Source organism: Alligator mississippiensis, chromosome 2 (assembly GCF_030867095.1).
Source record: "Alligator mississippiensis isolate rAllMis1 chromosome 2, rAllMis1, whole genome shotgun sequence".
Taxonomy (NCBI): Eukaryota; Metazoa; Chordata; order Crocodylia; family Alligatoridae; genus Alligator; species Alligator mississippiensis.
Window position 1 is genome coordinate 155994664 of NC_081825.1, and position 25371 is coordinate 156020034.

At 42.3% G+C, this 25371-nt stretch overlaps 1 protein-coding gene across 5 annotated transcripts in view; it reads left to right on the forward strand.

Moving 5' to 3' along the window:
- Positions 1-25371, forward strand: part of GRID2 (glutamate ionotropic receptor delta type subunit 2) — a 1388363-nt gene that overhangs the window by 1240015 nt on the left and 122977 nt on the right. For all 5 annotated transcript variants that reach the window (XM_019488092.2, XM_019488089.2, XM_019488090.2 and 2 more), the window contains one exon: positions 2158-2324. In XM_019488092.2, coding sequence (XP_019343637.1) covers positions 2158-2324 — 167 coding nt within the window. The remainder of the gene's footprint in view (positions 1-2157; positions 2325-25371) is intronic.

Below are 25371 nucleotides of genomic sequence, written 5' to 3' on the forward strand. Positions count from 1 at the left end.
ATGACAGTTCCCTGCCCCCCGCCTGCCCACCCACCCACCTCTGCCTCTACCTCCTCTGACAGAGCAGTGAGGCTTCCCTCTGCTTGAGGCAGTGATGGTGGCAGCTCCGTCCCCCCATCCTGCCTACCTCTGCCTCTGCCTCCTCCCAAGGAACAGCAGAGCTTTCCTCCTCCTGTGGAAGCATCAATCATAGCTCCTCTTCCCTACCCCCACCCACTTACCTCCTACTCCACATCTGCCTCCTCCCACAGAGCAGCAGGGAGGAAGTGGTGGGAGGAGGCAGATGTGGAGAAGGAGGTGGGTGGGAGGAGGTGGCAGCAGCTCTTCCTCCCCCCACCCACCCGCCCGCCTCCTCCCGTGAGGCAGAGGGGCTTCCCTCCACCTGAGGAGGCAGCAGTGGTCATGGCATCTCCCTCCCCACTGCCTGCCCACCCAGTGGCCTCCGCCTCCACCCGCAGAGCAGCAGGGCTTCCCCCTGGCTGAAGACGTGGCAGCAGTGGCTACTCCTTCCCCTCTTCCACCTGCCTCCACCTCTGCCTCCTCCCGTAGAGCAGCTGGGCTCCTGCCTCCCTGCCTGAGGAGGCAGACCCTGGCAGCCAATCACCGCTGGCTCTTTCAACAGCACATGTGCCATTGCCCAAAAGCATTGTGGTCAGACAGACACAGACAGACCGACTAAGCCCTTTATTATATTTGAATGCTCAGTGCTATTTGGGTACTGCATGAGAGGGCAACCTGAAATCCTAAGTGCAACTGGTGTGTGCTGGCCAGTTAACTGAGCTTTGTCACAGGGTAGCAAATAAAATTCATTCAATCACAAATGTTTCCTATTCCACTGGTTGTCCTCCAGTTGCAAAATCAATTCAGGAGCACTATGGAACTGAATGAAGTAATGCCTGAAACAACAGCACAAAGTGCTTCTGAGAACAGAACTAGGGAACATAAGACAATTTCCAAAGTTGCAGATATTTAATGGCTTGGCCAAGAAAGCCAAATTATTATTGATGTAATCCTAATCAAGTAGGTTGCACAAACCGCCATAGTAAATATTCACCTGCAGCTTAGTGACTTCTATAGCAGGGCAGGCAAGGCATATCTTTTTTCATTAATATAACTTCAGGAAGAAATCTTTCCATTAGTGTGGTCTAAATGGAGTTTTCATTGGAAAGGCATTGTGATACTCAAGTTGTGATCAGTCTTGACAACGAAATATTGAGCCTCTGCTGCTGTTGTTTGATATGTGGAGTTGAAAGAGAGTATATTGATAAAATAGGATTTTTTTTTTAATGGCCCATTCCTTAGGGTCATTGCAGAAAACTGGATACTAACTGACTGTCATCACCACAGGCTCTAGGTGCCTCAAAAACATCAAGGAGTTTATCCTTATGACACTTTTGTGAGGCAGGACATATTTTACAGGTATGGGATTTGTATGGTGAGAGAAACAGCTGGAATTTAAAAAATTCTCAGTACCTAATAGCTCCAACTGAGTATGCTCTGAAAAATGGAACCCACCGAGTGCCTTAAAAAGAGCAGTTGTGTTAAAAATCTGGGACCCCATTGTCTTCCTGATGAAGTCCGTGACCAGACTGTAAACTGATTACTGATCTCTTCACATCTTAGTCAGGCACCTTGATCATAAAATCATCCTTTGTCTAAAGGGTTGGTTAAATTACAAAGGGACAAAAATGTGTATTACATGTATTCGCTCTCTCTGACCTCCTTTCTCTCAGGCCTTCTGCTAACAAGTTGTTGTATGCTTTTGAAAAATGACTTCATTTTATACTTTCTTAAATGAGAAGTGAACCCCAAAGATGCCTTGTTGATAGCCTTAGAGATGGCAGTTCACTTTTTAGTCACTGAACAGAAACTGTCCAAGGTTTTTCTGACTGCTCACCTCATATGCCTTTTCCCTGAGGAAGGCTGTTCTCAATTCAAATTCTATTCATAGTATGTCTGTGCAGTTTAAAAACGAAAGAACTGAACTAGTGCTAATCACGGAGGGTTTTTTTTGCAATGTTATACTTAAGTGCTGAGATCTGGACTGAAGCCTCACCACTTTTTAATCAGATTTCAGATTTTAAGAAGCTTAATTTCAACTGGCTGCCTATAGAATTTGGCAGATTACAATCTAATCTCTTCTTCTACTTGCTGCAGGTGAAATATGGGAACTACGCTTTTGTGTGGGATGCAGCAGTACTGGAATATGTGGCAATCAATGACCCAGATTGTTCCTTTTACACGGTTGGTAACACCATTGCAGACAGGGGGTATGGAATTGCTCTTCAGCATGGCAGCCCTTACAGAGATGTATTCTCACAAAGGTAAGTTTTGGGAGAGAAGGAAAGAGGGATTAAGGGAGGATGCCTCTCATATCACTTTCCTGGTGGGGGAATATTTTACCGTTGTTCTTGGCTTCATGATTTCTTTCTTTCTGTACAGTCCTGACCTTAGGAATGTATGTAAAGCTGAAAAGCAATGCTTTCATGTGGGGTGGGAGAGAGTGGGAGAGGGAAGTATGCTGGTATCACTGGGCCTTATGTAATTGAATGCGTCTCTGAAGTAAATTGCTATAATTTCACACTGGCATTTGTGTGTTAACTCCAGTTATTTATCCCATTTCCATTAATATACTTTGTTGGATGTAGTATTCACTGGTCTCACCTTTCCGGAGAAACAGCAATGAATTGCACTGAACTTTACTGACAGAATCAGGTAAAGGTTTTGGGACTTGGCTGTGTTGAGAAGATGGTGCCATACTCCATACTTTTGAGAAGACTACTTTTCCTCATAAAAACCAGTTATAAAGTGCTGAAGATAATCTCAAGACCATTTCAGAAATTGAATTTATTTAAATACTCAAGAGTTCAGATGCTCATTCCCATCATAGTCACCATTTTAGGGCTATACAAGGGAGTAGTCTAGTAAGATTTAGGCTAAGGACAGAAGATAGACATAAACTGGTATAAGCAATCAGAAACTGGTCTAAATCTGTAACAGAACAGAAATTCAGTGGATATAAACCAATTTCAAAATGGTGGGACCAGGTTTAAGATAGAGCTGGATGGATGTAGTATCAGATGTAATCAGTTTAGGTTAGACTGATTTATGGAACTTCTGTCCCAGATCCCCTCCTGATTCAAGCTAAGTCGCATCCCCCTGGCATCCCAAGCTGCTTTGTGGCTCCCTGCTAGCCACCCCTTGCAGGGTGGGTGGGCTAACCTCTGCCAGTGCTCCTCTGCTCCAGCCAAGCTGGGCTGTCACAGCTAAAACAGCAAAGACACTGCTTCCCAGACCAATGTCCTGCCTATGCCTGTCAGCCTGGTGAAGCAGCTTGGGGGAGACTAAGCTATATAGGGATGTACAGCCCTTCCTCCTGTGAGTTTCTGCCACTGACCCACAGGGGGGAAGGGGCAAATGAAGCCTCCCACCCCAGTCTCTTCCCCCTCAAACTGAGGTCTGCCTAGTGGGGAGGGGGGGAAACAGTATTTCCCCATCCCTGCCTAGGCAGGCCAGCTCCACAAAAGGAAAGATTGGACCCTGCTGCACAGCACAAGGCCTCTGGGCTGCCTGCCATGTATTGCTGGCTGCTGCTGGTTCTGGGCCCTGGTGGGACATGCCAGGCAGCCCACGGGGCTTGTGCCAGTCAGCAGGGATGGGAGCACTTCCTAGAAGGAAGGATCAGGCCCGTGGCACAAGACCCCAGATTGTTTGGGACATCCCACCAGCTACCACTAGTGCTGGGCTCTGTCAGATCATCAAGCCCAGGAGACCTTTGCCAGGCAGCAGGGCATGGACCTCCCATCAGTGCCGCACTTCCATGCCCACAACCTGGTGCAAGCCCTCTGGCCAACCCAGTACATCGCACCAGATCCCAGCACCAGCAGCAGCTGGCAAGACCTGCCCGAAGACTTCTGCCAGGTGGCGGGGCCCAATCCTTCCTTCTGTAGAGCTGGCCTGGCTGGGTGGGCATGGGGGAAACCTCCCTGCAGCATGCAGCTCCTCCCCAAGCTGGGAAGACCTCAGCTGGGCTAGGAGCTGAGACTGGGGTGAGGGACTTCATTCCCACTTCCCCCTGTGGGTCAAAGGCAGAGTCACAGGGGGCAGGACTGTGCAGCCAGCCCAGCTGTGCAGGAATGGGGAAACCCCTCTGTGGCACAGGACTCCCCCCAGCTGGGTAGACCCCAGCTTCGGGGGCCAGGACTCTGCCCCCCTCCCCTTGCAAGGGGAGAGGGACATCAGAGGGCTGGGGGCATGTGCCAGGCAACAAATGAAGGATGGCCTTGCTCAGCTGTGCTCAGGTGCCCTCAGTAACGTCCAGCATATAGGGAGGTGTGCAAGCCTCCCTCCCCACCCCCCACCCCCACCCCCACCTTCTGGCCTCGGCCAGTGCAGGCATCTGCCTGTATTCCCCAACTGAAGAGTGAATAAAAGTTCTGTTCCATAATGATTCAATCTATGCAGCTTAAAGAAACCTACAAAGATTGGATCAATTCCTTCTCATGGTTTTTGACTGTCTGTACTTAGGCTTAGTCTAAATGTGGAAACTAGTCACATTTCTGGTACCTTTTGTTTTCAGTGGTGCATCTACATATGCTGTTAGGGTGCATACACAAACTCCAGTGCTTGGTGCTCTGGAGTTTATTGCTCCCAGGTGCCACATCTGCATGTGTGCCCAGGAGTGCAGCAGGTTGAGCTTGGTCAGAGCAGCCTCAGCTGGCAGGTGGCCTGGGGGTCAGCCTGTCAGCCCAGCGCTGCTCCCCCAGCTCAGTGTGCTGCTGAGGGACTGGCTGGGGAATGAGGGTGCTTCAGCATGGGGCTAGCCCACAGGCAGCCCCTGTACTGTAGCACCTTCATGCCCCAGGCAGCTGGGCAGCATCTGTTCTTACAAATACTATCCTGCTGTAGTGTTAATTAATCTACTCCAGCCTAATAGGGGCGCATGTGTAGGTGTGTGACAGCTAATTAGTCAACTCCTCAGTAAATGTCTCATGTAGTTGTGCCTAGTGAGATCAGAAATACCAAGAGGATCATCTTTATAAGCCTATCCCATCATTTAGACTAGACATAAGAAAAATGTTATTTACAGTGCAAGTGTCCAGGATCTGGAACAGACTCCCCCCAGAGGTGGTTCAAGCACCTACTCTGGACTCTTTAAAAAAACATCTGGATATTTTTCTTGCTGGGATTACTTGATCCCAGCTGACTTCCTGCTGGGGGGGCGGGGGCTGGACTGGACTCGATGATCTCATGAGGTCCCTTCTAGCCCTTAATGTCTATAAATCTATGAATTGTTATTTTCAGTCCACTAACAATTCAAAATTGTAGACGTGAAAAAGCAGAGAAAGAAAAAAAACACCCAGGCCTATGAAAGCTACTGCTCTTCTGTTTGAAATTTTGGGTAAAGATTTGGGTAAATCTCATGCTTATTTATTCCAAGCCTGTTCCCTCAAACGTATTGCTAAATATTTATGCTTAAGGCACATAACAATTTTACACTTGCTTTGTTGGAATTTCTTTTGTGTGGGTGTCATATTGAATATGATTCATTATGTCACATGAATATGGTTCATTCAGCCTTGTGCCCCTTTTGTATTTGCTTTCTGTGAACATTCAAGTGATTAGTTTTACTGGCACAAATATCTGTAGAAAGCAAATTTCAAAACTGTACTCTTCAGTATTCACTGGGAATTAATTTTAAATTCTCCCATCCAAGTATTTGTACCAGACATGCTTGGGCACACATCCACATAGAAAACAGAAACAATGAGAAATTATGCCATATGAATTAATCTAACCAGTCACAACTAAGCTACACAGCTCTATTTCTGAACATTTGTGTTCAGTCAGTATGTAGAGTAAAACATTCAAAAAGGTAGTCCTCAGCTGACTTCATATAGTATGTACATTTGAGGAAATCTCTTATCTGCTCACAGGTATTCCACAAATGGAAAGAGCCTAAATACATTGATTCTCTTATTTCTTGTGAATTGTCTGATTTTTGCATTGTGAGATACCAGGAACAAACACTTAATGAAGAATCATTGAATCATGCATTTCATTTATATAAAAAGAACGTTTCAGAGAATTACTCATCAAAGAATTAAAGACTCTGCATGAACACGACTGCCTAGTCTCAAATGGAAATATCTAAGACTGCAACCTTGTTTGCTTGGTTTCTGGCATGCTACAGAAACATAAGAATGCCTTCTAGAATCTTTTTAATGAAAGGCTCCCAGCTCTCTGAACTCTGGAACAGTTACAGGAGATGGTTGGAAAGTGATCAGGAGGCTAAGGATATCTCATCCTGAGTGTTATCTATATTAATTAAAGAAATGGAGACAACGAAAAAGCTGGAGACCAGTGATGAAACTGTTGCTATTGACTTTGGCTGGGGGATTGCATTTAAGGTTATAATATCTTTATAGGAAAACTAATATATATGTGAAAAAAATCAGTATCAATTATAGTATTTCAGTCATAATAACTGTAATGTGTAACTGATGCAATTATATTATCTTCAGTCCTCAGAGGACTGCAAATGATCACTGCTAGAATTAGGAAGATATTATCTCTTGTGATACAGTACTGAACAACTAGGGAACATGGGTTATGTCTTTTTCTAAAGCATTGTCATTGGGTGCTGAAGTACAATTATATTATGTTACAAAATCACAGCATTTTAGTATATTATATTTTGAAGGTGCATGAAATCAGAAAAAGGTATACAAATTTGCACTTATGTAGCACCTTTTATCCAAAGACCTTTGAAGGACTGCATAAATATTAATATCTCTCTGGGGAAAGTAAATGTTCTTCCTGTTCAGTGAAAGAGTGACCTTTGTCATAGGGAAACTGTGACTTCCCCAAGGTCATGATTTATCAATGGCGCAATCAGGAATATAGAACCTGGGATTCTTGATTTCTAGTCTGCCACTTTAGTGCTCAGACAGTAGATGAGGAAGGATGGACGGATAGATACAATGTGAGATCTGTAGACACAGGAGTGTCTGAACAGATATTGTGCAAATTTATCACTAATGAATAAAATTAATATTATCTAGACTGATGGCTGAACAGAAGGAATGCAAACTATGTACCCAGACATGTCAAAATGTGCCTAGACTGGAAAATTGTGGTGGGGTAGGTATAGATATTTTCTTAAAACATGGGTGAGTCTTTTTAAAAAGACTGTTATTTCTTTGTGATGAGAGCCAATTATTATCCACTTCCCATTACTTCCACAAATTAAAATGTAAACTTTTAATTCTGGTGAAAACTATTTAAGAGGCAGATTTATAAAGCATAGGTTTTGCAAATCTCTCTTTGTGCTCTTTTTCAGAGCTACTATCATGTGGATTTTACAAATCACCCTTGCTTTTCTTTCTAATGAGAAGGCTGAATAATCAACAGTTGCTGCAGTCTGCATTCTAAATAGAGAAGGAAATAAATTTCACTGGGTTAGATTAGCAAATGTTCACATGAATATTTCAAATTCCTTAATGTGCTAAGGAATCCATTTGAAATGTATTGTCATTTCCTGCTTTTTCTGGGGATAAACATATTTATGTGAAAATGCAAGGCTTTACTTTTATGAAATATCCAGATTTCATTCAGACCCATCAGCTACATAATGTTAAATCCATCCAATGCAGCTGCAGAAGGTCTGCAAGACTGCCAAAAAAAAAACTAGTCTCAGCCCAGGTAACATGAATAGCATGATGCGCCCTTCATTATCTCCGCAGCTGAGAGGATCCCCAGCAGTCAGAGAGAGAAATAGAAGATCTCTACATACTTGAGAGCCCACATGACTACAGTTATCCTTTTCTCTCAAGGGGGTTTGCAGATAGTGATTCACTCCTAGAGACTGGAGTCTGCTAATAAATGAAAACTTTTTGGACACTTAGGATTTGCTGTTGTGCTGTTCTCTGTGATGTCCCCAGAGTTGAACATACAGGAATGGGAAAAATTGGGGGGAAATAATGACATATGCTTATTCTGTGAATTATTCCAGTATCTCTTAGTAAGGAGGAACATAGGTGCTCATAGAGCCAATTCTCCTTCTTCCAGGGCAAGTTTTTGCATCAGTTCAGCTAATCCATAGCAGATTTAACACATGTATTATTTAGAATTGCCAATGCTTTATCAAAACACACCTCACTACTAGTTTTTTTTTCAAAACAAAATAAAATCTCCTGAAATAATTTTCTTTGATAGTTGACCCTAGTGATGTGTTACTTAATCACCAAACCAAAAGTGTCTGAGGCAAACCCCTCCCAAGCACACAGTGAAACTGCAAAGGTGCGTTTCCATGCAAAAAAGGGAGGTATAGACATCCTTTCCTTAGCTTTACTCTAGCTAACTCAGATACTAGTAGTAGCGAAGCTCCAGCAGTATTTAGCTAGGTCAATTTAAGTAAAGCCACATCAGAGCGTAAACACGTACATCTCTGTGACATGGTGGCAGCCATCTTGTGAGCTAAGTCAACTTAACCAATGCAGCTCAAGATAATACACCTCAGAGGTGTATTATCTTGTGCTGCATTTAAGTCAACTCTGATCCACATACTTGTGTACACTCTGACAGTTAAGTTGACTTTAAAAAGTCAACTTAACTGTCAGAAAATTAGAACATGTATACACTCGGGTCATAATTAAGCTGTACCAGCCATGAACAAAGCCCATGCCTTGATGCTATTAGCTTGCTCTACACACAAATATATTTAAACCTGTTTGGTTAAATCAGATCAAAATCCTGCGTTTAAGCCTAGTTTGTTCATGTCAGTTTAGCTTATGCCTGTAATTTTTATGGGCACAAACAAAGCTGATAGAATGTTTTTTAATTGCTATGTGTATTCATACAAGTATTTGTACCCATTTAATTAAATCCATTTGCAATCAGAATTTTAATTAAACAAGTGCCAGTTGTATCTGTACACAAGAGCCAGTAAAGAACCCAGTAATTAAATATGCACTCTGGAACCTTAGAACAATATTTTTTAAATTGATCATATAAAGGATCAGTCTTTCAAAACTCCTGACAGAATTAAGTTTTTGGGTGTTAAAAGATGGTTTTTGACCTTCAGTGCACTGCTGTAAACAGTAAATGAGAAAAAGTAGCCCTGTTCAAAGTGCAATATCAAAATGTTTTCAAAAATGTTTTTTTGTGGGCATGATTTATTAAAATAAAAGTCACCAACTGAAAGCTTTGGAAGGAAGCTGGTCTTTGAAACCTTTTTACATATACATAAAAAATGTTCTATGCTGAAATAAAAACATTGGTAGTAAGCCTTCAGAATGCAAAATTAGATTGGCTCTGGCTCTGAACTGTATTCAGTATGGGTGTGCAAAGTGGGCCATATTCAATTCAGATTTGGATTTGGCCTGATTCAGGGGACAGTGATTCAATTCATTGATTCAGATCACTGTCCTAATTCGATTTGGCCAAATCTGAAGATTCAATGCTGATTCGGTGAATTAGCGATTTGGCCATAGACACAGCTTTAAATGCTTTTTTTTTTTACATACCTCGAGGTACCACTGAGATGAACACTGAGATGGTGGGGTGGATGGAGCATCCCACAGAAGTGCAGGGGAGCGCCCCACGTACTTGGTGGTAGACCCAGAAGTGAACCAGCAGTACTTCTGGTCCATTTCCAGGCGTGCCAGGGAGTGCACTGGGGGGCCCCCCACAACTCCCTGGCTCAGCAATTGGCCACAGGGGGACCCCCAGTGCCCCCCCAAACCCAGGAGGGACCAGTCACTGAGCCAGGGGACAGGGGATATCCCCCCCGCAAACTGCAGCAGACCCAGAAGTGGACCAGAAGTGCTTTTGTTCCACTTCCAGGCCTGCTGCCAAGCGCACTGGGACCCCCCGCATTCCCATGGATTGCTCCATCCACCCCACCATCTCAATGTTCACGAGCTGCCTGGTTCCTTGAGGTATGTAGAAAAAACATTTTAAGCTGTGTCTGAATCATCTAATCTTCTCCGAATCAACTCAGGGGGTTCTGATTCGACTCAGAGAAATTAAAGGGTCTCCTGATTTGTTTGGATTCAGAGATTTGGCTACCAAATTGGGCAGAATACCCGCCGAATTGAATCAGCAACCGAAGCTTTGCACAGCCCTAGTATTCAGATGCAAAGATGACTGCTTGGGGTCCCAGATAGCCATTGTGACCCTTGCCTGTGTAACAATACCCCTGAACTAGTTAATTCTAGTACACTTAGAATTCAGATAGTATGTACTTGTATCACAATAATATAGAAACCCTTTAGGAAATATTTTAATAATAGTTCATTTATTTTCTGTTGATAACTTCGTGCACACTGCAGATTTTGACAAATACACTTCTCCATGCCATTAGACAGCCCACTGTCATGCTCCCCTCAGTTAGAATTCCCCTTTTTCTTTGTCAGGGCTGACCTTCTATGCACAAGCAGCCCTGTAAGCAGCACATCAGCTCTTCCTTCCTTCCTTCCTGCTTTCGTATTGGGAACTACTGAATTTCACAGGAAAGTTCCAAGAGGATGTGTCACTTGCTGTAATAGGAACTCTGTGCACACAAAAAATTGATACCTGTTAAGGACCCTTTTTAGTCCTAACCATCAAATCCTCCATTGTTCTCCTGGGAGATATAATTGCAAAATCTATCAGGATATATTACAGGTTGTCTGTATTTCCCGTAGCGCAGCAGAATTGCTCAATTCTGAGCATGTGACTGGCATCTACGGTGGGTCAAGAATAAAGATATAGTAAAGAGTTCTGATCTCATTCACATCTGCACTTTTACAGTTAAGCTCAGATGCTTTAGTTGTGTGCTCTGAACCAAGTATCAGATGTTGTTAGATAGAGACAGACTGAGAGAGAGAATGTAAATTTCATGAGCTTCTGAGACTTGCGGCCCAATTTTCACTACAGTAACTGGGAGCTGTCAGTGCTCAGTACCTCCAAAGATCAAGCCATAATTGGTTTGCATTTTTCATACATAGAGAGCAGCCATGTGCATTCTGTCTGCATGGCTTTTCCTTTAAATGAAAGGAAACAATGAAAACAATAAAAGAACAAAGGTAAAGTTGCCATTAGAAAGTGCAGTATACATCTTCTCAGCAGTCGACTTCATCAGCTGTGGCTTACAAAATGGCAATTGTCTCTGCAAAGTGCAAGCTACTAGACATTTAAAACTGTACACACATACCACCAGTTGCAGACATTACACTAATAATTTCAGAGGAGCTGTTCTACTGCCTCTCTGGGAACTTAGCTTACAAGTTGGCAGACATTACAAAAGGTCATGAGGAAGTACTGGCTCAGGAAGTGAGTTCAATCACTTATTTCACAATTATATAAAAAAGATGTAGTTACTAATAATGATTCTGCTTAGTGCCAATTCCAAAGCTTTGTTCTTTGTTCCTCAGTAACTACACTTACAGGTTTTTAAGAATCCAAACATCAGGTTCAGAGGAAAGAACCAAGCTTCTGTGTGCAGAATGACTCCTTGTACATGCCTGAGGTTGGCTCTGGCCCTCCTCACAGTGGTACAGCTATCCTCTCTGCTTCTTTTATCTTTTCAGAAAATGTAAAGGTGCCAGAAAGTTTCTGCCCTGTGGTGGGCATGAATATATCATACATGGATTGTTCTACCTATTTTCTTCTCAATGTTAGTTACTCTTTTTGATTCTTCCAGGCTGTGATTTGGAGGTCACTGAAATACAACAGCCTCAAAATGCACAAAATAGCTGAAGTCCTTCCTAACTTCCCTGTTCTTCTTTCCTTCCTCTCTCTCCCTCACTTTGTTACTAGTGAAAATGTGTCCATTTATTTAAGGAGATACTGTTTGGCTAGAATCCAACAAAATATCCCTTGCTATCTGTGATATGTTTTACTGAGGCAATAGAGGGGTGTTGCATCATTGCCTTCAACTGATAGGGCACTAGATGAGATTATCTAATTAGACTTTCCAATCATTAAGTGAATAATAAATACAGAATAAGATATCGGACTTGCTTGGTCTCTTTGATAGCTACTTATACTCGTAAAACCACACCCACCATAAATGGATCACAGAAATGAGATTTTGAAATGCAGCATGTTACAACTCAAACTTGATAAAAACCATCACAGAAAGAGCTTTGTATTCAGCATGTAAAAGTCCAAACTATTGGACTCCAAAATGAATGTCCAGCCCATATGCCCACCAAGTCAAATCTGGACGCTTTTTCAGAAGGATTCTAGTTAAGTGTAACTTGCAAGATGACATGTAGGTAGCAGAGCAGTTTCTGTGGTAGCCAGAAATGCAAAGCTTATTTACAATAACATCTACAACTTTTTCAATACCACATCTAGAAAACACATTATACACTAAAAGTCACAAGTCATTCCCCCTGCCCTGTTTTTTGCACTAGTGAAGTTAGCCTTGCACTGGTGTAACTGAGACAGCTGGTACAGGTTCATTTAATGGTATGATGGAATCTGATCTCCATCCCAACAATCTCATCTTCTACTATGCCACACATGAATGGCAGGACATATGTTTTGGGGATCAGGGATCAGATCCCAGTGATGCTATTACTATTTCACAGTGAAGGGGGAGCTCAGGATTCTGAATTGTCCCTGCACCAGCAAGTTGAAAGCCAGGTGCCTGCAGCTGAGCTAAAGTTGAGTGAGTGGTCAGGGGCTAGGACCAAAAATCAGCTGATTCTGGATCTAGCTGGGGCTGGTTCAAGACGCTGGTACAGTCCCAGGGCTGACTGTAGATCCCAGCCTTCAGTCCAGTCCCAGGGCTGGAAGTGCACCAGAGCTGGTTGAGGATCCTGTGAGGTCCCAGGGCTGGGACCAAGAATTAGCTCATTGTCAGTCCTAGCCCCAGGATTGCACTGGAGTCTTGAGCCAGCCCTCGTTACCCTGCCACATCTTCAGTTTAAGACATAGTAGAAATCAGCCACAAAAATGTTACACATCTTTTGTGGAATATTTTTGTGGCTGATTTCCTGTTGTTCCATGCCATTATTTCCTTGAACGTGTGGCAGGGTTACTAATTATGGAGTAACTAACAGATTAAACATGTCTTAATTGTAACCTCTGCCAGAAACCTGAGAATAACACTCGGCCCTAAAACCAAGAACGTGTCCCAAAGCCTTCAGAATTACCAGCAATTAACCTCCATCCCTGAAAATGTCACCATTTTATCATACTTGAGCAGACCCATGACTTTGATGGAACAGCAGGTTGCCTAGAAGCATCCAACAAGCTGTTTTTTGCCCTGGGCAGCTACAACAGCCAGGCTACTGGGAGTGGCAGTGAGCAAACCAGCAGCAGCAATGGCTACTAATCTTGTACTGGCTCTAAGGTGGCTTCTAGAGTAGATGTCCCACTCATCCACCCCTAATTATGATAGTTGGGTTACCATGCTCTTCATTTGAACCTCCCTGCGATTGAATCTCAGCTGACAGACCAGGACCCAAAAGAGAACTACAGGAAAAATATGAAGCCTTATCCTAAACTAAGCCTAAGCAGGAAAAAAAAACAAATAAAAGAACAGTAATTTCCCTCACAGCCCTACCACAAGAAATCCCACATCCCTTTTAACCCCTTCTAAGGACAATCTTGATCTCCTCTCTTTATTGGACCTTTTGATGTGAAAGCTTACAATACAGCTTTTACCTTATAAGTAAAACCATTGCTCTCAATACTACCAGAAATATAATAACTTCATCGTAGTACTGAGAAAGCAGACTTCACTGTTCTAAGGGAGCTGGCTTTGTCCCATGCCATCCCATAAAATGGCCAAAATAGAGCAACAACTCATGAGGAATCCTTTACCCTCCTCAAAGGAGTTGCCTGGATTTAATACCTATCTGTACTTTGCCAGCTAGAAAGGGGCTGATGGCTGAGAGACAGAAGCAGTAGTCCCAAAGATTTTTCTTGCAGAGGTTTAAAGTCTAGGGGTTTTTTTTGGTTCCCCTGCACTGCATCTGATTGGATAGTACTGGTACTGGCAGGGCTTAAATTCCTAAGAGACGTGCAACAGAGATTGAAGTAAATGGAACCACAAATAGCAATGCAGCTAACAGGCTATTGCAGCTTTAAATATACCATGATACTAATTGGTAGGGTGGATGAAAGGATTCTGGAGCAGCAACACTGCTTGTGGAGCATGTGTGGTGAAAAACATCACAAGGAAAAAGGCACAAGACCTTCCTTAATGCATGCTGTATGCAGCTATAGGGAAGCTGGTCACAGAAAAATCACAAAACCACTTCACAGTTTGTCTTGTATAGGCACTTTGAATTCAAGCCATGACCCCGGTCAAAGTGGTATTGCAGGTTGGAAATAAGCAGGAGTGAAACAGTCATGTGTGAAAAACTTGTACAACCCTTTCCTACAGTGTATATGGTGCAAAGCAGGGCTATGATAATTTCTTTTCATGGTGAGCCCTTCCTTCAGACTTACAAAAAGAAAAAAAAATCTATTGATACAGATTCTGTCCCCACTTATTACAGGTGAACCACTGCAAATAAACTGTTCTGTATGTGTTAGAATTGCCAGTAGATATTACCTGAAAAACTACAGTTTACTAATTCAGCTAATTAGTCACTGCTTTAGCCTCAGTGGCCGTGTGTAGATGAAACGAGGGGCGTGCGTGCACAACACTTTAAAGTGGGCTAAATTATTTTGTACCACTTTAATGGTGTCAGTGTTTACACGCCTTGGTAGTGTATTGCTTATTAATTCCAGCCGCTGTAGGAAATTCAGTGGCATAGTGCACCTTAAATGACTTGGGGTGCAGCAAACTAAAACTCCTCCGAGGCATTTTAGTTTGCTGCCCTACAGCCGCAGAGCAAAGCACTGGGCTCTGTGCAGCTCAGTGCCTCTGCAGGAACCCCTGCAGGCAGCCTGGCAGCAGCCTGGGAAGGCAGACCCTGGCCAAGAAAATCAGCAATCTTGATTTCCCCCCCGGAGTCTGCCTGCTGGAGCTGCACAGAGACTGGGTACTTCCCTTTGCAGTATCCCCCAGGATTGCCCGAGCTGGGTGCCTGCAGGTGGGTGCTGCCATGGAGGGAAGCACCAGCCACCCCCCGCCTCTGCAGCCCAGGGACCACTCTGCCAACCGGCAGCTTGCCCTTCCTTTCCCACCACTGGAAGTGCATGCAGGTAGGCGCAGAGTGTGTGCATGACACAGGAGTTTACTTCACCCTTTAAAAACCCACTGCCTCAATTTAGGGCCCCCATTTCATCTACACACACCCAGGCACTTCAGACTTAGCATGTAGGAGGGCCAATGCATTTCCCATTAGAATAAGTGAAAACTGTTCCCATCCAAAGACATGAAAACAGTGTGCTGTATAGTTAATTGCTCAGATATTTAATGTTACTTTGGGAGTGTTTATATCCAGCACTTAAAAATGTTCAGTTGTAAAACTTAATAACAGTAAAAATAATATAACTTTGAGAATATTGCTTTTCTGGGTGATCTTTATTCCATTTGTATTTCTTACTGGTGCAAAAGTTGGTCTTTTGGTTGTACCAAACTTTTCTGTGACAGAATTTGTCTGTAGGTGTCAGCCCTGTTACAAAATATTGATCCTAATGGGATCAGGTTAAAGTAGGTTCATTTGGCTCTGAAGCAGGTTACTTAACATAAGGCCAGAGTGACCAGTCTTGAAGAAGGAAAGTGAGGAACAGCTAAGCTTTAAAAGCAAGTTTGAGTTGAATGTGTTTACTGTTAATTCTTTGATAAGTAGGAAAGCCCAAGATAGGAGATGAGGGTTTGAGGTTTGTTTTTTTTTTACTGTACACAGTGCAGGGATTTTCTTGTAGAGCAAGGTGGGAAACTCATGTTTTCTAATATAAATAAGTCTTATGAAACATGTCTAGTGGCTATTTTTTCTACCTTAATTTAGCTAGCCATTATACAGAATGAATGAAATGTGTTAGCAGAAATGAATCAGTTTGAGCTAATATTGTTTGCCTGGTAAGTGAGGATGGGATAACAACTTTAAACTGGTTCATAGTCATGAGTATATAAAAAAAATGCCAATTATTCTTTATTATTTTCAGAATATACTGAAAAAAAGAATCTTTCCATAAAAAGAGAGCTTTTGGTTTGTTTTGGCTTGGCTAAGTGAACGTTTCATTCAGAATATAGTCCTGTTTTCCAGGGGAAAAAGAAGCAATAATTTTCTTTGTTTTTCTCTTTAATAATGCAATGAAGTCTTAAAAAATATCTAATGAGATGAATTAGGATTTTTTCTATGTGCAATTTATGATTTGGGATTAAATATACAAAGATATTGTATGCTCAGGGAATGGTGAGTTCACCATGACAAGGTTATTGCTATGTATTCTCCACCCTCTCTGAACAAAGTCAGAGAACGAATAAGAATCATTTAAATATTCACAATTCTCTTCTAGTTGAGTATTGACTATACTAAGGAGCATCTGAGTTGGAAAACCAGGGTCAACCAAGTGTATAAGCAGAGAAAGATAATAGTTTTCCACTCTGCAGAGTGAAATACCCCAATACAGAAGAACCAAGGACTGGCGATGTCCATGGGTGACTGGAGCCACCTTAGTTGGGGGGCATGTGTCCCCCCACCCCCCACAACCAGTCCTGCCAATGGTGGGGGGAGTCCCCCCGCGGCTGATCCTGCTGACCAGGGGGTGCTCCTCCCATAGCTGATCTTGCTGCCCAGAGTGGGGGCCTCCTCACTGCCGATCCTGCGACAGCCAATCATTGCGGCCGATCACTGCAGCCACTTCCGGGAGTGACTGCAGCGATCAGCCGGTGCTTGAAGGGGGGGCACTGGCACTCCCACCTGTCCCCCTACATCACCTAAGCAACGAGTGCAGCTGGTCAGAGGATGCACCAGTGCTCTCAGGGGTTGCACATGCACCCTTGTGCATCCCCTACACATCGCCACTGGCAATGTCAGAGGACAGGGTTTAAAAATGCAAAGGGAGCACAGGTAAGAGAGAGGGACCAAGTGTTACTTTCATATTAGAGGGGTCCCCCTCTTACATCTCTGTCCCTTGGCTATGGGTGCATCTACATGAAATGGTTACTGAGGAGCTGACTAATTAGCTCTGCAGTAAATGTCTCAGAATCTACACATGCACCCCTATTAGGGCACAGGAAATTCATAAACTCCACAACAGGGTAGTACTTAAACAAGAACTACCCTGTTACGGAGGGTTTTTTTGTGAACAGCAGTGCACGTTTAGATGCTGACCCAGCTGGCTGGGGCATGATGGTGCTTCTCTGTGGAGATGGCTTGCCGGCTAGCCTCATGCTGAAACAACTTCATGCCCCAGCCAGCCCCTCTGCAGCACATTGAGCCCAGTCAGAGCAGCCCCAGGCTGGCAGGCTGACCTCCCAGGCCCAGTGCCAGGCAGGGCTACTTTGACCCTGCTCAATGTGCTGTGGTCTGGAGAAACATGTGAACAGCATACCTGGGAGGAGCTTAATGCTGTGGTTTAATGGCACATATAGACATGCACCCTAGAGTGGTAAAATAGACCTTCCCAGAGGAAAAGGCTGTACTTAATTATCCTGAGTACCATGGGGAGGGGGACAGCAAGTTCATCTATGATTAGTTCCTGCATTTGCCCTAATACTGCAATCAGATTGATCCACACACAGACCTAACCAGCCTCTCTGCTCCTTTGACTTCACAGGGACTCTGTTGAAGGCATAAGGACCTGCTCCCATCAATCAGTTTGCAGGATTTGTGGTGCTGGTTTGCACAGGTGTTCTGTACTCTGCTTAGTGCCAGGTGAAGCACATTTGCCCTAACAGGTTCAGCCCCAGCTATCTCAACTCCAAAACCTTTTTCACAAAATGAGAGCTTTTCCAGATCCCCATTTTGCATTTAAATATGACTTCATTTTGCTTTATCACTAAGTGTAAGCAAGGGGGAAAAAAGGATATGGTCAAAAAAAACCCCAAAAACCCTGTTCTTGCCACTTTATTTATAAAACACTTTCCAGAGTGCACTTAGTAATTTGCCATTGTAACCACTTGTGCATTGAGCTTTCAGTGCAGAGCTCTGACACTGTATTTAGTTTGTACTTTGACAGCTCAGCTAAAACTTCCATTTGTATGCATTTATTCTGCTTCACACATTATGTTATCAGTCACTTTCAATATTTCAAAGTCACAGCAGTCTTTTTCTGACACACATTTGTCAGAATGAACTGCCTTGATTGCTGTTATTACAGACTATAGTTCCTGAGTAAGGGAAAAGACTTTTGTAGAACTAGAATATTGAAATCATCTGATAAAACAAAAGATAACAGAATAAAAACAGAATAAATTAATTTAAACAGACACTTTAAATGGACAGAAAATAAAAAGCAAGATTATAAAGCCAGTCTAATAGAATACACAAAAATCATAAAGAAACATTTAATTATTTTTTAAGGTAGATATCCAGTGTATTGAAAATTGTCATGGCCCATAGCTTATCAGCTACCTAGCGAAGTATTTCATACTTAAACTGTCTGAGAATCTGGCAACAAAACAGATTCTTTGAAGAGATATTGTCCCTGGAAAAAAATTTGGTATTCAGCCCACAACAGCAACACGTAACAGAATGATTAAGGACTGAGTGTCTTGGCCCAATCAAACAAGGCACTTGAACTCATGCCTAATAACATTCCCTATGGCCCTGATTCAACAAGACATTCAGGCATTTAAGATTTGAAGGGGACTTACATACTTAAAGTTAGATATAGTCTTAAGCGTTTTGCTAGGTCAGGACAGACTACTCAGTATTTGTAGAACTGAGCCCCAAGGTAATGTGCCATTTTGGGAAGCAAATAGTCCATTTCCTTTTATTATAATTTGAAACATTGGGGGGGGGGGGTTTAAGTAAAAAATAATTTCAATAAATATAAAAGTGAGAATGGTCAAACTTCATAGCAGAGAGGAAAATTTGCCCCTTAAAATTAATTATCATGCTATGACAAATTACTACATATAAAAGGTGCTTCATGCAAATCATAAATATTTGAACTGGAAACAGATTTGAGAAGCCAAATAGTATCTGCACGTTCAGAGATGTGATTTCTAAAGTGAGACTCTACATCGCTGTAGCAACAAGCTATGGCGACATGGTGTCAGTGAATGTAAACTGTGACTCTACCACTACCGCATAGTAGTAACAAGCTTGTTGCTCCTGTACAGTAGGGTCAGAAACAACCCGTGGGGTGCCAGGATTGTGCAGTACCAGCAGCTACTGCACAGTCATTTAGTACTTGCTTAAGCAAAAGTAGATAGCATCAGTGTCTGTAATGTCTAACACCTACAGAAAGCTTATAAGGACTGCGGAGTGCTCTGTGTATAATTCACAAAAAATTCTATTAAGCTAACACTTGGTCTGAGACAAAACCATAAAGTAAGGAAACTCACAGTTAAAAATTAAAACCTCTAAATCTGAGCACCCAAGAGAAAAACTGCACGAAAACGATAAGGATATTTTGCCCCCTTGTGACTGAGTTTTAGAGGTTCCCTCTTCAACTGTGAATTTGGCTTTTCTGAGGGCTTACTGTTGTAGCCGTTCTTCTGTATGAGGTCTTCCTGGTACAGCCAATGGGAGGTTTCTTTGTGAAGACTAGGTACAGAACAGGACCCTGAGTTAGCTGAGGACTGAGCACATTATTTTTAATATCATGTTTTATGCAAAGTTTCTCTCCCTGCTAGGGATTAATTGGCCATGGATCTTCAGATCACTCCAGATTTATACCAATTTAGCTGACAGGAGAATTTAATTCTATAAATGTCTTTGACATTATTTAGATCTATAGATCAAGTTTGTGGCCCCAATAAGGTCTTCACTTGCCTAAAAATGCATGCACACCTGTAAGTTGTGTGTCATTAATTACTACACAATCAAAACATATATTTTTGGATATTCATAGTTATTAACTCAAACATTTACCCCAAGTGAAATTCTTTTCTCATTTGTAGCAACGTAAACCTGGAGTACTCCATTACTACTGTACTTCTCTGATTATAAGTCTTTTTTTCCCCCTTCCAAAGGAACCATAAATATCACATTTGATTTAAATCAATTTGATTTTAATTTTACTAGTTATAGTACATTTAAACTGTTGTGTTCTTTCATTGATTATTTGATTGTTATGTGGGATTTTTGCAAGGGCCAATCACATTTCAAGGTCTATAGCTGTAGTTATCAATTTATATTCTGAGAAAAAAGCCATTTTCCTAAAATTGAACCTACAAATGTGGGGTCAGTTTATACATAGGGTCAATTTATAATTGGAATAACAGTATTATTTGTAATAATGCCTCAAAGTACCAATCAGAATCAGGGTTCCATTGTGCTAGTTGCTGTGTACACGTCAATCTACACAGGGCTCGATAGGGATAGAATAAGAGAGAGGCATGCCAATCAGAATAGACAAGGCAGACAGAGGAATTACTACTGTTCCTATTGTATTGATGGGGGACTGGTCCAGGGAAAAACTGAAGTAGTCTTTGGCAAAGACAAAAACTCTTCTGTGTCTTTACTGAGGTTTCTCAGCTTCATGAACAATAACACTCTACATACATTATATTAATATACTGGTAGTAATCAGCATATATGTTGGACCTCCCAAATATTGGACATGTTCTTGTAGTTCTCTAAAATTTCATTATCCCCAACAGGTTTTTTGGCTGATAAAAATCTGGGAAAGTTGCATATGTGGAAGGAAGGTAGGTGGTTAAAAGTACCAAAGAAAAAGTCTCTAGGAAGTTATGATTCTTTAGACACCACTGAAATTTAAAAAAAAAATCCAAAATGGTGACTTTATTTAAAAATAAAAGCTTGCTCTCAGGAAAATATAAGGCATTAACAGAACCACTGACACACAAACTCATAGTACAAATATACCTGCTGCTGTTCTTAAATAAGTTGCTGTGCTTACAACAGTGGGTTAGTTTATATTCTGTGCTCAATCAAAGAATGGAAGCTGTTCCTGTACACTTAGGCCAAGGAAGGTGGAAGAATACAAATAACACTTGCTGCTCCTACAGTGATTTTCATGCATAGATCGAGTGTTTTTCAAATAAAGGTATCGTTATTCCATTTTGCAGATGGAGAAACTGAGTGGAGAGAGATGGTAGGATGGCATATCCAAGGTCACTCAATAGGCCAGTAATGGAGCTAGGAACAGAACCCAGATATCTGGATCCCAAGTCCCACAGCTTTTCCTTTCTGCTTCAGATGTGATCGGTCAGATCAATTGTTTACTCAGGGGGTGCATCTACAAATGCAATTAATGCAATGAAATAAACTCCAGGGCAGTTTGAGCTAGAGTAAACTGCCCAGGCACAGCATCTACACGTGTGCCTGGAACAGCAGCAATTTGAGCCAGGGCAGAGCAGGCCCCCAGCTAACTGGGCACAATTTATGTCCCCAGTCAGCATCTACATGCGAGTTTCAGCACAGTAAAGGACTCCACCATAAGATAGTACTATCTCCAACAATACTATCCTATGGCAGACTTAGTTTACTGCACCTTAATACCAATATACATGTAGACTATGATGCTTTACTGCAGAGCTAATTAATCTGCTCATTAATAAAGTGCATGTGTACATGGACCCAGTTTGTGGATAGTTTCCCAAGGTGTAAGACATGTGAAGTTTTTAAAAATGTAGAAGTTAAGAAAAAGTATCCTGTCTTTTTTTGTTTCTGTATTAGAGCACTGCGTGTGCTGTTTGCTCAGATGAGATTAAGGGAGACATCTGCAGGCTAAGATAGTGAAATTACTGTAGCTGCCATCCAGATCTGCAAAGCCTTCAGTGGAAGTTTTAGCTCCTTTCCTCATGTTCTTTTAAACATAAAATAGAGTTACCAAGAAGTCTCAGACCTGGTTGTGAAGCTGTTTCTTAAATAGAAAATTTGCTGGCAGTGTGTGAGGTTTTTTTTTTTTCCTTTGTAACTTTTAAATGGAAGGTTTGATAACAGTATTACTACTTTTTTGATAACAATGTTATTGTTATTTTGTTTATTGTTAATCCTAAAACATCACCTGTTAACATAGGTGTCCCAAAAAAAGAAAAACACAAAAAATGGTCTCTACAAATTACTCAGATTATTATTATTATTGCGCTATCAAATATGTACAGTTGTGGGGGGGGTTGGTACACCATACATCAAATTGTTGTTGATAGCGCTACGTTTTAAAATTAATTGGAAATATTCAGTTGCCCATATAACAGTGTTCTGATTCCAACATATGCTTCTATTTCTTTTTCATGAATATAAAAATAAATGGGTAATTTCTAGTCCTATTCAACATTGCCAGCCACAGATAAGCACTTTTCTAAAATGTTTGAATATAAAGGCCTCTAGATTGCTGATACAGAGATAGTAGGCCCTTTACAGTTGGAATTATCACAGTACTGAATCTCAATAATGATTTTGTGTGTTATCTTTGTAAATAGCATAATGTCCTTATTCAGCAGCAGAAATGCTGCAGATTTGAAGTACTCTATTGGCTTTGATAAAGAATACAATTGGGTTCCATCTTGAGGTGCACTTTTAAAGTTCAGTCTGTGATGTTTACAGGTGAGTGAATTGCAGAAAACTTGCACCTTCTAGCAGTCAGATGATTTATTACTACCAGACATAGCATACCAGTATTATTGCTGAGGGAGCCATCAATAAGGAAAACTAATTTTCTCTTTTTCTACTTTCTAGACTTCATAAGCATCTTACTATATTTCTAGTAAAAATGCAAATGTTGCATTTGATCAACAAGTATCTATCTTTTTGATTGTCATTCTATTCTTTCCTTTCAGCCATCTGGGTTCTTTTCATTTTAGTATCTGTCTGAGCCTGACTCAGGTCAGAAGACTGTCAGAAAAAATCTGTGTGAAAACTTTCAGAGAGAACCAAAATGTTTTGGGCAATTGTTCCTTGGTTGTGGAGTTCACTAGATACTCTGCATATAGGCAATCAATGGCCATGTCCAGACAAGTGCTGACATTTGTTTTCCCTTGTACCACTGATACTTGTCCCCAGGGAATGCCCATGCCACACACACAGCCAGAGCGTTTTGGGCAGATTGTGCTGCCACCAGGTGCACAGCCCCACTTTTTTTTGGTGCACTGTAAGGTGACAGCACAGGGAACACCTGCATGTGCGGCGTGTGGCACTGCGGTGATGGGTCTGCAGCACCACATACTGCACATCCAGGCTCATCTGGATGCAGCCAGTGTTTGCTGAGATTTGCAAACTGGATTTTCAAATAGATTAGAGCTAATGTTTCTTATGAAACAAAGGTATTGCATGGTTGGAAAATGTAACTGTAGAAAATTCAGTGTTTTTGCCTCAAACATAGACACAAGCTGAAGTGGTGGTGAAATGTGAAAGGGGGTAAAAACTTACATGAAAAAGCCTGGGGAGGGAAGAGAGGGTGGATGTGTAACAGGGAACCCTTGCCTTATTACAGTAAGAAGGCTATGGAGTCAGCAGGACTGACAAGGGCCTTTTAAGGGTAAGGTCTTTGTGGGAAAAGGCAGCCACAACAGCTAGTAGCTCTGGGGGCTGCATGTTGCGGGGATAGAAGCCAAAGGGCAGGCAGCTGGCAGGGCTGAAACTAAGCAACCTCTGTGCGTGGACCATGCAATAAACTGGGCTGACAGGAAGGGGAGTGGCTCAGGGGAATAAATAGGCTTGCCCTCAAGCTGGAGGGGCATTCTAGCCCTGGCTGGGGAAGAGACAGGATCCCCAGGCAGGCCACAGGGGTGCCCAGAAGCAACAAGGGAAGGCCTAGTAAGTAAGGACCAAGGGGGGTTGGGGTTTTTTTGCTGTTTTGCTTTTCCCCAGGCACAGGATCCAGAAGGAATAAAGGATTTCAGTTCACATGGGATTGGTTCGCGAATGCCCAGAAGGGCAGTATTTTAGTTTGGAGTGGTGGCTTACCTTTTTTATTTCTGTTTGACTAGAAGATAGGTAGTGACTGTGAGGGGATGTGGAGTCACATTGCAGGAGCCTTAAAGCACCCTGTGACATTAACCCATTGTTGATGAAGGGATCATACACAGAAAGGGGGGGGTGGAGGGGACTTTAACCCCTTCAAGGCTGGGGGACAAAGTGGTCTCGGAGCCCCAACTGTTCGGCATCATTTCCAGTAGTGCTGCTGCAACTGAAGAGCCCCAGCAGGGTGAAGTGGGCCTAAACCTAAAGATAGCAGCTAGAGCAAATAGGCCCCAGCCAAGAGGGTCAGGGTCTGGACAAGTATAAGATGTGGGGGGATGTCAAGTGATACAAAGGAAACCCCCACTCTAAGGCTTAGGAAACTTCCCACATAATTGGTTCCATCAAGGTGGTGCAGGCAAGATACAGGGAGGCAGTTTGGAAGAGCTAGAGTTGGGGGGGTGCAGGCTAGCTGGCCTCTGGGGCCACAACCTTCCAGCAGGGCTCAGCCTGTCACAGGGGGGAAGGAGAAGGCTTGCACAAACCCTTATAAATCAAAGCCAGTGAGTTCTTCACTGTCCTAGTCTATCTGATGTACCTCTCTGTTCTGCAGTACCACTATATTTAGTCTACCTAATAGCTCTTCTAGCCAAAATAATCTATGTTAAGATAAAGTTGAGAGTAGTTTATCAATAACGTAAGAGTAAAAGAACGGACATGTTAAATTATCTCAAAAAAAAAAATCAAGCTTTGTAAACCCAGGGAAATGAGCCTTAAAGTTGCACTTAATAGAAATCCAAACACATTAAGGTAAGAAATGAACAATTTAATGCATCCAAACAACCTTAACACTTTGTCCTATAGTGATGTCATGCAGTAAACCTAAGATCATGGCATATTAGTGTTTGTGATCCAAGAGCCACAAACAGGGAAGCTCTAAGATGTCCCAGGTTGCTTTGAAAAGGATCACAAATGGGAAGGTAAATAGTAGTCTGATTGTTGACTGCCTAAAGTCTGTGCAGGGAATCTCTACTTTACTATTAAGTGACCTGCTTTTCTAATGGAGGAAACCAAGGAGTCTTTGCATGCAAGTTGTCATATGTTTTTCTACTTTATCTCTGAAAGGCTCTAATTTTTTTCTGATTTATCTCACACCCAGGCCTCCAAAGTGAAGAAAGTAAATGCAACTGGGAAAACAACAAAGGTTATTGCCATAAGTGTGGCAGCATTTTAAAGTCTTGTCCATAAAGGATGTATTAGTATTGATCTAGTGGGGCCCTAGAGACTCTGTTCATCAACACTCTGCTCTTTTGTAATGAACCCCATTGAGAGAAAAATAGGTAAATAGTGCTCACTTTACCAAGGTCACAGCAGCATTGAGACAGGTTGGTCTTGTCTTACTTGAACTGAAGCATTCTACTGATTTGATTGATGGCAT